This window comes from Aspergillus wentii, assembly GCF_001890725.1.
Source record: "Aspergillus wentii DTO 134E9 unplaced genomic scaffold ASPWEscaffold_7, whole genome shotgun sequence".
NCBI lineage: Eukaryota > Fungi > Ascomycota > Eurotiomycetes > Eurotiales > Aspergillaceae > Aspergillus > Aspergillus wentii.
Genome location: NW_024467838.1, coordinates 901968 through 915335, shown reverse-complemented (window position 1 = coordinate 915335; position 13368 = coordinate 901968). Strand labels below are relative to the sequence as shown.

The window sequence follows — 13368 nt, the reverse complement described above, 5'->3', positions numbered from 1 at the left end:
CTCCGTATGTGGATTTACTATGTATTCGGCGAATACTGTATAGGCAGGTGATATAAACCACCATAGCAATAAGATGACTATCTAAGATGGAGATATTTCTGCCAGTGGTTTAGATGTAGATATACTTTGGTGATACAGGAGATCCAACCAAGATCTCAACCTGAATCGGGGCTGCCGTGTCACCATACCATGGTCAGGGTGCATGATACCATCCATGGTTCAACCTGCCTTAGTAATGCATGATAAGAATACAAATATCCCCCTGTAAAAGATTTAACCCATGAATCAGTTACTGCAGTAAATTCATATCCAGCATAATCCACCCATATTTATTCACTAAATATTCATATTTATTTTATGTTGAATTCCCTCCGAGGAGACCTAAGACATAACCTTACTAGCCCAGATACTAGCAAGTGGGCCTCATTCGCGACCCGTGCCACATGGAACCGAGCGATTGAATATGACAGCACAGCATCATCAAGGACACTGCGGTGTGGTCGTGAAAAAATGGGCCGATTCATGATTAGGAAGGTCGTTGGCAGAAAGCAGACTGGAAAATATGATGTATCAATCGACTAATTTATGCTGTCTGATGCAGAATGCCTGTTGCATCTTACCTTACCACCCTTGTAAGACTGTAACGGGGGTGACTTTCCCACCCTTGAGCCTGCACCCGTGATACGTCAGTGGTCAGTACCCGTTACATACACGCTGCTTACTGTAGCACAATCCATAGTCATGGAGACATCGTATTTATCCATGCTATGCCAGTCAGTCAGTGTGATAGAATTATCAAAATTAATTTATTACTCAATCAGTTTATAACTAAAAGCAAATGGTCGCCATGTTGAGCCTTAGATCGGAATTGATTTCCCCGGCGCGGGGCAGCAAAATACGATCGTCGACAATGCTGGTATCATAATCTCTATTCACGAAAAGGGGGAGGGGCTAGAATTTCGAATATTCTTCTAGTGCTTACTTGCTATTCTGTACTATCCAGGGGTTTCTATTAAAGATAATAAAGATAATAACCATTGTTTACAGAGTATTTCGACTCTATCATTTGGAATAACAATAAAGCTATGGCCAGGTCAGCGCGCTTGTCAGCACTCAAGAACGGAGAATAAAGATCAGCAGAAAAAGGAGACAATAACACGTATTAACATTTCTTCTTCTACCGCCCACGGAGTATTCTTGCTACTATTGAATAAAATCTTCGTATAACGGTGATTCTTTTTTATTTTTAATTGGGTCTGACAGGTAACCGCCCCGTTTCTGTCAGATTGTCAATAATTGGCTGCACGGACATATCTTCGGAGAACACCGTTAAATGCCACTTGAGCCAGATTACAGGGAACGAGTGAGATTGTACGCAGTACATATCCATCACTTATTTTGTGGTAATATTTCTATTCTTGTCTTTACTTCGTCTGCATAGATGATCAAACGAATTTGAAACTCAGCATGGCATCCCTGCACTGTAATCGACCCTAGATACGGAGTAGTATCAAAATATATAAATGAACATTCCACAAAAGCAGGGGCTAAGTTAAATAAAGTAATGCGAAATAAGCCTTAATCCTTGCATTCAAGCCAAGCATCCGTCCAGGATGCACTATTGAGTGCCAAAGTCTGGTACAGAATTCGATAATATATCTCGGCAAAGTCAAAGCACATGGCATGGCGTTTTGTTGATTCAGTCTGAGACAACAGTACTCCGTATGACAGGATATCTGGGATACGAGACTCTTGCCTATCTTGGTTTGTGCATATGATCTGACCTCCAGTATGAAATATATATTGGATCTGTAAAGATGCGTCGTAACGCTCGCACATATGCTCATCATATATGCCTGCTGTATACTAGTTAACATAATTACTGAATCCGGATCTCATATTTACCTAATAAAAACAAGATAAATATAACAAACACTACAGTACCCCAGACTTCACTCTCAGACCTGATAGGACACATGCTCATTAGTCTCGAGTCGATCGTTTCCCAGACAAGCTTGGCCATAGCGCTTGTTCGCTCTTTGGACTAGTTCGTCTATTTCTGTATATAGCACAGAAACCAGTCTGCTGACAGCTGACTGGCTGACACGCACATGGTGAACAGGGATTAGGGCGCATCCTAGGGCTGATTCTCCATTCTCCACGGTGTATGCTGTATTGATTGTATTTGTATTGAGGGTCTGCAGATTTGAGTATACTGTGGATTTTGTATAGTGTTACTGCTGATGTGCGACTGTACCTAAACCAGTACTTTATAGTCTAACCGGGTATAGACAAAGTCATAGCCATCGAACAACTCCAGAACAAGGGGCTCAGCAAGGGGACCCAGCAGACTAGGTACAGACTACAGCAACTATCATGAAATGGATTCACACGTCAGACGGGAAGGATGGAGCCTTTCACCACGTGTGAGCTGTGGCTTGAGAAATGCCAGCTGGGTCTGGGGTTTTCCCTTACGCTGTATACCGTATACAGTATATGGTAATAAAAGTGATCTGCATGATGGGTTTTCAATAGTATGAGTACCCATCGCGTGTGTTTTTAATTTTTAGTCTCATCTTGGATTGTTTGTGGTGATCATGGTCTTGGATGGAGTAGACTACGTATGTGTACTGTACTATTGAGTGTGGCACGGGTATCCACTGAGTAGTTGGATTTGGCGATGATTCATAGTCATTCATGGAGTTTTCTGTATAGGCTGTGCAGACTGGCAGAGAGATACTGAGCGAGTACGAGAGTACGAGAGTACACTACCTACATAGCATGGAGTCAGCAAGGAAGATCATTACATCACCGTATTGCTGCAACGTAAATCTTGGCGTCGGAGAGACCGAACACATCTCATATCCTGCGGAAACTGTGGCAGTGCCCACAATATGTAAGTGTGGCAGTGACACCTGCAAGCTGTGGCTCAGTTAATCCCCACTACGACACTACTAACTAGCGGGTCCGGGAAAAAGAAAAAAAAAAAAAAGAAGTTGTATCCGGAAATGACAGCGGACGAGACTTGCTGGCTCGGAACTCGGCTAGTGCGACGATTGTGTCTCTCGGCTCATCTCGATGTTCATCTTGCCCTAAAGCCGAATGAGGAGAAAGGGAAGAACTTAGGCTTTGTGGGGGGAGCTTGGGATTTTGGGTGTTTCATCTGTGCCCACGAGAATGTTCTTGGGATTTCCTGGAGACCCATCTTGAGCCATGGTACGGTGGTTCAAGAAGTGGGATCCGAGTATCTCCATGGGGCATGGTTTGTTTATTCTTTTTGGAGTCGCTACGATATTTTGGGGGAAAATATCTTCATGATTTTATGTTGTGGGATATGGGTATTATCGTTTTCATAATTATAGTGTGCATAGTCAGAGTACCTTGATGAAGACGAGTCAGTCAGATAAGACAATAGTTAAGGTTTCTGACGATCCTTTCGCCATTGTTTATAGTTAAATCCGTGAAGCATCAACTCCATTGATATGCATACGGTGACGGTCTCGTATTCCATTTCTGGACGGTGACTTTTCAACCTTCCAGAATAGTCCAATCTCCCGTGGCCGGGTACTATTGGAAAGAAAGAAAAAAAAAAAAAAAAGCGAAAAAGAAAAAGTCAAAAGAAAAAATCCACTTAGTTTGAATAGTGAAGAAAACAGCGTTGTAGCGTTGTCAGCTGTGGCATCGTGGCTCGGGAAATCCTCACGGAAATATCGGTCAAGTCACGATCATGCTTTTTCATCGTCATAGTGCTGTCAATTATTTTCCTCAAACAGAAAAGCCAAAAGGTAAATTGAAATGTTGGGCAGTCGGTCGAGTGGGACTGAGATGCTAGTCTGCGAAATGGATGGTACCGACCTTACGATGCTTACAGGAAGTGGAAAAGATTCCCTGATCTCCAACTCGGACAAGTCGACTCAACACGGAGGGGGGAAAAAAATACAGATTGGGGCGGTGTAAAAATAAATGCTACTGCGCCTCACATGTCTGAATCAGACGTCAGAGGGCTGCTGGCGCGCAGTGTATCTTCCAATAATGGTGCGGGCCGGGCCTTGACGTCGACGGTGATAGGCTGGTTCACTGTGGCTTGAACAAGGGTACTAGGGTGTGGCGCTAATGTTTTTCCAGTGCCTCACCGACCTGTTTCGGAGAAGAGCGTCGAACATTCAAGCTGAGGCCTGCATTAGTCTTCTGCAATCGGCACCTTGGTGTCCCACTCCCCCGTCTTCGCTTGGGTCTAGATTACAAGGGCATTCGATTATGAAAAAATGGGTTTCCAGCCAAGTGGCTTCACGTCAAAGTGGTGCATTAGTTCCGTCATTTTCCTTTTCGTTGGGCCATTCGAGGCTTGTTCGGCTGTCATCTCGAGACTCAGCCTTGTTGAGCCACAGATCGACTTGACATTTTGTTTACCATTAGATAAAATACAGATTCAATACTGATAATCTAGGTGGACACTATAGGTAGATACTAGATAGTGTGTTCAAAATATCCATGACACGCATTGTTGACATTTAACAATCTTCCGATGGGAAGATATGTAGTCCACGTGACCGGCATAACTGGCCATGATTCGCATGGGTTTGTCGGAAATCAGATATGGAAGAGTGGGAATCGGCGTGTTCGAGGGGATCTCAAGCCATACCATGGATGAATCAAGGCACCAGGGCCGTACCTTACAGTACGGCGAACACGCACGTCGATGTCGGACGACCAAAGGAGTGGCATTTCCCGCCCATCCCTCCATCCTTGACCGATGATTGGGACGAGATGGACACGCTTCATTTGTCTGGCACGGACTGTGTGCCAATCGTCAGAGACAGCGCGAAATGCAGGATTCCTCAAAGGGCTGGGGTTGTGGAGCGACCGGGCCAAGATCGTCAAGCAGAGGCCCCACCACTAACCCCAGCCGGGCCTAGCGCTGCGGTGCATCCATGGAAGGGTTCCATTGGCATTGTGTGTGCTCTCGGGACTGACGGCCACGGGGTCAGATCCAATTGTTGCTGGCGTGATGCTAGCACTTCCGTCACCCGTAGTCGACAGGCTAGTAGGCAACTACTGCCGTGGATGACGATGATGATCTGAGCAGAAAACGCGACCCGGACTGACGGGACATTTTAATCGTATTCTAATGTTGGACATGGAGTGGTCTGTCCTACAGTGCGTGGTCTTCGGTGCTAGTAGTAGGTTGAAACAGAATCACAGATCCATAGAAAAATAAAAATAGAGAGACAGAACAGACATATTTCATAAAGCACAAGCTTCATAGGATCCATGGATGGATCTGCTAAAAGCAAACTTTCTCGAAATTGAGTTGGAGTGAAATCATCACAACATGGAAGAACAACCATTCTCAAAGCTTAGATAGGTAGGTCGTCAAATGGCGTACCGATAGTGCCAAGTTCAGCGGAAGAATGTATTTTCTGGCGCTTGACACTCGACACGGACTTGCCGATGACACCTGCGGATACGAAGGTCGACAATGCGCCCGTGGCACTGTCATCTCGCGTTCCAATTTTGACAATGCTCCCAGGGTCCTGGAAATTGACGTGCTATTTCTTTTTTTTTTTACCGTCTATTTTGAGAAAAAATTCTAGAGAATCGAAACTATTCTCTTAGTTGAGGTGTTTTTGCGACACTTGTTTATCGATCGTCTTTGGTCGGATGGAGCCTGAGGATCTCACGCACTGAGAATCGGGCGATCACAACCTAAACGAACCGCGGACAGGACAGATTGATTACTCGGTATTACCCTAGGCCCGATGTTAACCAAACTCCAGAATCCATGCAGGAACCAACGGAATGAAGATGCCTTCAACCTGACACCAAACATAGTCGATTTCTTCAGTTTCATCTTGTCTCTCTTTCTAGAGATAAACATGATCTGAATCCAGTAGGGCAGTGATCCTGTCAGATCGCCAGATGGCCCCTGGGTCCTCGACCGACTGGGAATGACGTTTCTCTATCGAGTCTGATGGGTCCGACTGCAGGGCATCGACCCAGAATTAGGTAACCGAGAGCGCAGCAAGAGAAGACGGCAGTGCAGGCAGAGAGTAAGTACCTTCGTACCTGCTCAGTATGGTAAGTAATCTATCGCCGTAATTACCTCATCCCTGCTGGACCAGTGGCCTGGCATCTCCGCCCCCCTGTCGTTCGTCTTTCCTCCCCACTTTTCGATCTTTTTATTTTTTATTTTTTATTTTTTATTTTATTATTTTATGTATTCTTTTTTATTTTTCATTACCGCTAGGATCCACACTGGGCTGTTTTGACGCAAACTAGAGAGTCATTCCCCTGTCCCTGCTGCGCATTCACCTCCAGTAGTCTGGATGGCTCCAGTTAGTCTACTCTCCGTACCTTTAGTTCCTAGTCTGGATGGCTGTACCATCGTAGTTCTACGTAGGGCCGACAATCACGTAGGGTGAGGTAACCAGCATTTAACAATGCTTTCCACCCCTCCCCTCCACCTCTTCTGCAGATTTCCCCGTCTTTGCTTTACACCTCTGTCTTCCTTTGAGGTACGGGATTCTTACTTTATCTTCTCTTTGCCCTCTTCTCTTGTTGCCCGTCTCAATTGCTTCCTACTCGCCGGAAGCAAGGTGACATCCACTGTTTTATCCTATCTCGCCTTCTCTCTTCATTCAGTTTCTGCTTCAAGAATCTGGAGTCGGCATCCCTCACAGTCTTCGCTCCGTGAGACATTGCCTTATCGATTGGTTGCCTGAGAAGATTGCCTTGCTAGAAGCTCTCCGCCTCGAACAATCCTATTCGATTCCCTTCACCCCAAGGCACCTCGTGAGAAACTCCCGCTCGATAATATCCCGAGTCTCGCACGAGGCCTTCCGGAACGGTCCGTTATTCTGCCCGAACTTTATTGTTCTTTTTCGTGGTACGCCCAAATTCCTTTGTTCCCGTCGCGAATCTATACATACATCGTGAAACAGGACAGTGGCTAATGATCTTCCTCTTGCAGATTGGCTGCACCAGCCATACATATTCGACATTCCAACGTACCCCTTACTCTACAAACCAACTAGCTGTCAAATAAAATAGAAGGGCATGCAGCATCAGGAGGAACCGCTTTCCGATTTCGTCCTCTTCCCTCAGCCCCAGTTTGAGATCCGTTCCGAAATGCTTGCAGTCGACCCATCCAGACAGCACCCTTCCTACTTTGAACCGCTTACGATGGATTCTGCCGTTGTTGACCCCTTCGCTTACCATGTCGATCACTTGAACTATAACTCTTCCCGTGTCCCTCACTACTACGATACCCCGGGCCTCTACACCGAGTCAGCCTCTGATATCAAGGCTCCGGGCTTTCCTTCCATGCCCGTCACTCCTCCTTCAATCCCTATCTCTCAGTCGGCCGACCCTCACATGTCGGGCCTTTCCACTGGACCTTCCATTGCAAGCGCTTCCTCCTCTGCTGTCGGCTCCCCATACTCGGGAACCATTCACGCTTTCCAGGACAACTGGGTTCACACCAGCAACGGCATGGGACATCCCGGGGCTGTCATGGACGAGTTCTTTCCTAATGACTATGCCGCGGGCACCCTGGACGCCGAAGGAGCTTACCAGAAGGACCAAGAGGAATTTGTCGGTAAGTCTGACCAGGTCGAACCCTATTTCTTATACATAACAGATCTGACGAGTATATGTTCAATAGCCCTCTCCCTGATTGAGCCCATGCAAAATCAAACCCATCTTTCTCCCCCTACCTTTTCATACCCTGAGCAGTCCAACTACATGGGCTTCTTGCCCCAGCCCTCCCAGACCCCCGAGGCATCCCCCGTCCCGATGCCTGAAAGCTACCCCGCCGAACAACCTTCTTTGGAACAGCCAAGGGAGGTATCTGTTTCATCGCCCGCCCCAGCTGCGGTCAGGGAATCATCGGTCTTATCGACCCATTCCCGCCGATCTCCACACAGCCCTGCTGCGAGCAGCGCTGTGAGCAATGACGAGCAGAAAGGACAGGGCTTTTGCCCGATTGCCGAGTGTGGAAAGTTTTTCAAGGACTTGAAGACGCACATGGTCACACATCGATCCGAAAGGCCTCAAAAGTGCCCTCGGACCGATTGCTCCTTCCATACCAAGGGTTTCGCCCGCAAGTATGATAAGAACCGTCACATCTTCACCCACTACAAAGGAACCCTGGTGTGCTGCTTCTGCCCCGGATCTGGCACCCCGGCCGAAAAGACTTTCAACAGACTCGATATCTTCAGGCGTCACTTGACTGCTGTGCATAATGCGGAACAGACGCCCTCCAACGGCCGCAAGAGGAGTCCAAATGGATCGACCAAGAAATCCACCGTGCAGTCTAGTCAGGCAACTGGCAAGTGCACAACTTGCTTTGTTACTTTCAAGAATGCACAAGATTTTCATGATCACTTGGACGACTGTGTCTTCCGATATGTACAGCTCCAGCAGCCCAGTGAAGCTATCAACCAGCAACGACTGGCAGAAGTAGCCTCGGATGAAGAGGTCAAGAAAACCTTGGAAAAACACAATCTACCTGACACGGCTGGCTCCGTTGATCAGTTTTACGACGAAGACGATGAAAATAACGATGACGACTTGAACGACCCAACCATTCTCAGCAATAGATCGGGCAAAGGATCCCTGAAGTCCACCAAGGGGAAGCCAAACGCTACCTTCCGTCCCATCAAGGGAAACAACAATGCCATCTCCAAAAAGGGCAAAGCGCTTCCAACCGCATCGAAACGTCGGAGTAACCGTGATCACTACCCTCAGTCTTGGGGCTGCCCTCGCGCGAGCATGAAGATCAAGAAGCGGGTTCTCTGCGTTTTCGACGGTAAGCGCCGTCTGTGCAAGGATGACATGATGCTTGATAATGAGTTCGAAGTTCGAGTCAAGCTTCCCGGTGGTGCTGGAGACGGCACCGCCCGTGAAGCATATGTCACCGACTTGGATGTTGAAACAATGAAGCGTGCCGAAGGCATCTTCAGCGCGACTGACGAGGAGCGAGGTCCTTGGCTGGATAGATCTTCCAACCAACTCATTGGACGACCAGCAGTCCCACTGCCCAATATCTCTCCGGACATTGATGAATTGATGTCCTGAGTAGAGATACAAACTTTTCCTTTTGTTCAAATACCTGCCCACTTGCATAGGTTGCATTATTAAAGCGATATTGTATGTTATATATACCGAAAACTGATACCACTATTTGTTTATTTGTCTGTCGTTTCGACCATTTTCTATTGTCATTTCATCCATCTTGGTTACTCCCCTTTGCAGTGGGCATATACTCTGTTATACTAGTCGTGGATTGGGTTGTGGTCTGGAAAAGACGAAAACAGAAATTTGATATGCAGGTCTTTATCATCTATATACGAATTTATTTCTTGCAAGACTATTTTATTTCTCCGAGTATTCATATTATTCTTACGATCTTGTGACAAATGTAGACGGATTTGTTGTGATATACAGCACCACGTGATCTGGGACCACGTTCCTGTACGAATATGGCGTAGAATAAGCCTGACAACATTAGATTGAAGAATACCTATTTTCGAATACCAACACATGTTAATATTAATAGCAATTGCAATTATACATATCAGTGGCCAAGTTGCTGGTCTATCCGTCTTCTCTACTCTACTCCAGGACGTCGATCTCTCCTTGTTCACATGCCCCGCATTCCTGGGAATCTCCAACACTCTCCAACATCCACTCGAAAACAACACCGCAAAGGCAAAGCAATCATCAACATAACGACCTTCCAAAATGCAATTGAGCCTATCCGAAACTCTTCCAGCTCTGGTATCCAGACGCTTCACAACAGCCAAAGATGCCGGCCATCTCACCTTTTCTCAGACCTATCTTTCCATCATCCACGCATCAGGGATACCGGTACCGTCCCAATCCTCCCTCCCGTTCAAACTCCGAAATAGCAGGAAAAAAAAAAAAAAAAAATAAGCTAACAAATAGTTATTCATGATAGTACCAACTCCGCTACTGTCCCGCCCTAGCCAAAAAACCCACGGGCGCCCCCAAACCCGACAAAACCGTCCCAGCACCCAAACCAGACCCCTTCCACGACCCATCACCAGACTTGCTACTCGCGCAGATCCCCGCCGCAAATCCAACGCATAACCTCGTACTGAACAAATTCCCCGTTATACCCAATCACTTCATCCTCGCGACGACGGCGTGGAAGGCGCAGACGGATATTTTGGAGAAGGGGGATTTGGAAGCTGCGTATGCGTGCGTGAGTGCGTGGCGGGGAGACGAGAAGGTGGGAAGTTCGGGTTCGAGGAGGTTATATGCGTTTTTTAATTCCGGGGATGAGAGCGGGGCGAGTCAGCCGCATCGGCATCTGCAGTTTTTGCCGGTCGAGGACATGCGCGATGGTGAGGACGGGTGGGAGCCGCTGATTGATTTGGTTTCTCCAAGTGCTGCTGGGGGTGGTGGTGAATGTCGACGGTTGAGTCGGTTGCCCTTTGCGCAGTTTGCTCGTCCGCTACCGGCGAACCCGTCGGCGGATGTCCTGCATGCGATTTATCTCTCGCTTTACAAGACGGCTTTTGTAGCGGTCAAGGGGGGAGAAGCAGGGCAGGATATCCCGACTGAGGGCCCCGCGGCTATCAGCTATAACCTGGCGATGACGGAGTCGACGATGATGATTTGCCCGCGGAGAAGTGACAGTGCTCGGATACCGGTCGACGCTGCCGCTGCAGCGAATGTCTCTGAGGCTGGTGTTGTTGCGCTGAATGGGACAATTCTTGCTGGTACGCTGATGGTCAAGGCCGAGGCGGAATGGGATGAGTTGCGCAGGAGTCCGGAGACACTGACGAGCGTTCTTGCGACGATTGGGTATCCCCAGAGAGATCTGCGAGGGGTTTCTTCTCTATGAATGAATCTACTCGGTCTTTTTTCTTCTTCTTTCTTCTATTTTGAAACAGAATTTCCGAATATCTACCGACAAGAGATTGATTGATACAGAGATATTGATCAGGATTATGGTCTATGAATATTCTCCATAATTAGAACAAGAAATGCAACAACGCTTTTTGCAAACAATCGACCAAAGAAACCAGGAAGAATCAAAAGAGAAAAAAGAAGAAAAGTCAACAAAAGAAACCTACTAAATGAAATGGATATTGAAACAGGAAAAAGAAAGAAAAGAGAAACCCATACTTCAACCACTGAAAGCGACATTATGTACCTCACACCACTTCTTCTTACACGTTGCATTCCCAAAATGATATGAACCCCCATGGGCCCAAATGTACTGGGCGACCTTTTTCCATGATATCCTAGGTGGCTGCGTGGTATCTTTTAAGCGACAGAAAGAGCCATACGAGCGAGGTGTTCGCCTGCATGATTCAGAACAGGCATTGACTGCTTCACAGAGAAGTTGTATCTATACAGTTCTTGTTAGTCAAGGCTATCGATAGGAAAGAAGGAAGGAGGGGTATGTCAGAACGTACATCTTTCTCCTGCCATTGTGGTTTCCTCACGCGTTGTTCTTTTGTTTTTGTGAGTGTTCGAAACCTGCCGCGGAGTGTGGATTCTGCTTCTTTGAAGCCGCCGATTCTTTTGATGTCTTTGTATGAGAGGCCGCGGCGCTTGCATTCTATCAGGAATGCGTTTCGGGTGTCGCTGTGGCAGGGGATTGTTCTGATATTCATTCGATCTCGATGGGATGGGTTTGCATCAGGAGTGTGGGTGACGGGGGCGTGGATAGGTGGGTTCAATCGATAAGTGCTCTGATTTTCAGAAGCAAAGGGCACGAGTTGATTAAAAATTTGAGGGGGTATGGGTTGTTCCTTGCTGAAGCCAGAATCAAAGTCTGATCTGCATGGATTTACAAAGAGGGGCGACTCTGGAGGATATTGATCGTGATCCACGAGAGGGAGGCCATGGAAACAGCCATCGTTGATTGCCACCGAGGGATCGAACTCGGGGTTGACGGGGCAGTAATAAGGGTTTCCGTTGGCGAGACATTGCACGTTGACCCAGCTGGCATCGCTGTGGCCGGGGATTTGAGGATGTGTGCTGCTCCATGGACTTGGGATGTCGGATGTTACCCAGGACAGCGGCGTGGCGGCACTGGTTGTGCAGGGGACTGGGGTGTGGGTGTAGCTATCCTCAAGTGTAGTGACAGAGCTCTCATCCGACGAGCCGCGAGACTGCTGGAACTGGGAGGAGAGATCCCCGGAACTGTTGTTATTGGGCAGAGTTTGTCTGCCGAAGAAGAGCTTGTTCTCTGTTGGGTTCTCCACTGGGCCAAACGGGGAGACTGTGTCTTGCTCCTCGTTGTCTTCGGTGAAAGAGGCAAAGTTGTTGGCAGCCAGGTACAGATTGGGCTTTGGGACTGGATGGACAAGATCGTGGGATGAGTGAACGGACCTGGGCTCTTCTTCTCTGAAGGGCCTGTTACTTGGTCTTGGAGGTGTTTCTGCCTCCATGGGAGTGATGAATCCTTCAGGCCAGTAACAGAGGTTCTCCTTCAGCGACTGACCCTGAACCATTGATCGTCTGGTAAACATCGTACCAGGACTTCTCGACTGATGATAATCCAACTGTGGTATCCGCGACTGTTCGCAAGGCTTAACCTCGACGGCTGTGTCAGTGTTTTCGACAAAAAAGCACTTGGGAGACAATTCTGAAGCAACACCGTTGTTGTTGTTCTCAACAGTCAACCATCGTTTGGACATATCCGGATCAGCCAGAACGTGAAGGATCGTTTTATAAGAACGTTGATGGTTTCTTTGGTTTCTTCTATGATCGCCCACTACTTCACCGCCGTTGATGGATGGCTGTATGTGTATGGATGCTAGATACAGCATGTGCATTAGGCTTCTTTTGATGTACGTTGGGCTGGGGCTTATCGGGACACCTGCAGGGTCTTCATGTGTTAGCCTCATGGCATCTATATCTATATGGAGAGGTTTCACCTGCTTGTTCGAGACGGGTGGTTTACTCAAAATCCCTTTGACCAACTAACGGCTTTCCAGGATGATAATCAATGGGGAAAGACTCTTGACCGCAGGTTGATGAGAGAAAGGTACATCAAGTGACGCAAAAGCAATGAGTGGTTTCAGTGATATGTTGGCTTTGGGCACGAATGTTTCTGGATAGCGGTCCGACGATAGGATTCGATTTCGATTTCAGAGAAGAACAGAGAGCAGTTGAAAACAAGCACCTGCTCTTTTGGGCCGAACAGAAGTAAGACAACGACGGAAGAGAACAGAACGTTAAACGATATTCCAACAAGATACGAGAAGATTGTCTAAACAATAGAGAAGGAAGAATTGGATTTCACTCGAGACACGGGGAGATACAAGACAGCAGTTTAAATCGATTTCATACTCCCATCCCGTCACACACCCCTTTTATCACATT

At 47.3% G+C, this 13368-nt stretch overlaps 5 protein-coding genes across 5 annotated transcripts; 4 read left to right on the top strand and 1 right to left on the bottom strand.

The window, feature by feature from the left end:
- Positions 1 to 4596: 4596 nt before the first annotated feature.
- ASPWEDRAFT_30971 (uncharacterized protein) lies at positions 4597 to 5082 on the top strand (the record flags this gene model as incomplete). Its single annotated transcript, XM_040833487.1, has 1 exon — positions 4597 to 5082. The coding sequence occupies one exon, from the start codon at positions 4597 to 4599 to the stop codon at positions 5080 to 5082; it is 486 nt and encodes a 161-aa protein (XP_040685705.1).
- Positions 5083 to 6385: 1303 nt separating this feature from the next.
- On the top strand, positions 6386 to 6927 carry ASPWEDRAFT_646660 (uncharacterized protein). Its single transcript, XM_040838756.1, has one exon. The coding sequence runs from the start codon at positions 6441 to 6443 to the stop codon at positions 6720 to 6722; it is 282 nt and encodes a 93-aa protein (XP_040685704.1). The 5' UTR covers positions 6386 to 6440; the 3' UTR covers positions 6723 to 6927.
- Positions 6928 to 7128: 201 nt separating this feature from the next.
- On the top strand, positions 7129 to 9078 carry zfpA (putative C2H2 finger domain protein; the record flags this gene model as incomplete). The annotated part of the gene is made up of 2 exons (XM_040828690.1): positions 7129 to 7597; positions 7664 to 9078. 2 exons carry the CDS (start codon positions 7129 to 7131, stop codon positions 9076 to 9078), a joined length of 1884 nt encoding a protein of 627 aa, XP_040685703.1.
- A 517-nt stretch (positions 9079 to 9595) lies between these two features.
- On the top strand, positions 9596 to 11026 carry ASPWEDRAFT_44043 (putative bis(5'-nucleosyl)-tetraphosphatase). Its single transcript, XM_040836169.1, has 2 exons — positions 9596 to 9870; positions 9962 to 11026. The coding sequence occupies exons 1-2, from the start codon at positions 9745 to 9747 to the stop codon at positions 10871 to 10873; spliced, it is 1038 nt and encodes a 345-aa protein (XP_040685702.1). The 5' UTR covers positions 9596 to 9744; the 3' UTR covers positions 10874 to 11026.
- A 132-nt stretch (positions 11027 to 11158) lies between these two features.
- On the bottom strand, positions 11159 to 12680 carry ASPWEDRAFT_186252 (uncharacterized protein; the record flags this gene model as incomplete). The annotated part of the gene is made up of 2 exons (XM_040832122.1): positions 11159 to 11383; positions 11451 to 12680. 2 exons carry the CDS (start codon positions 12678 to 12680, stop codon positions 11159 to 11161), a joined length of 1455 nt encoding a protein of 484 aa, XP_040685701.1.
- Between the last annotated feature and the right edge of the window lie 688 nt (positions 12681 to 13368).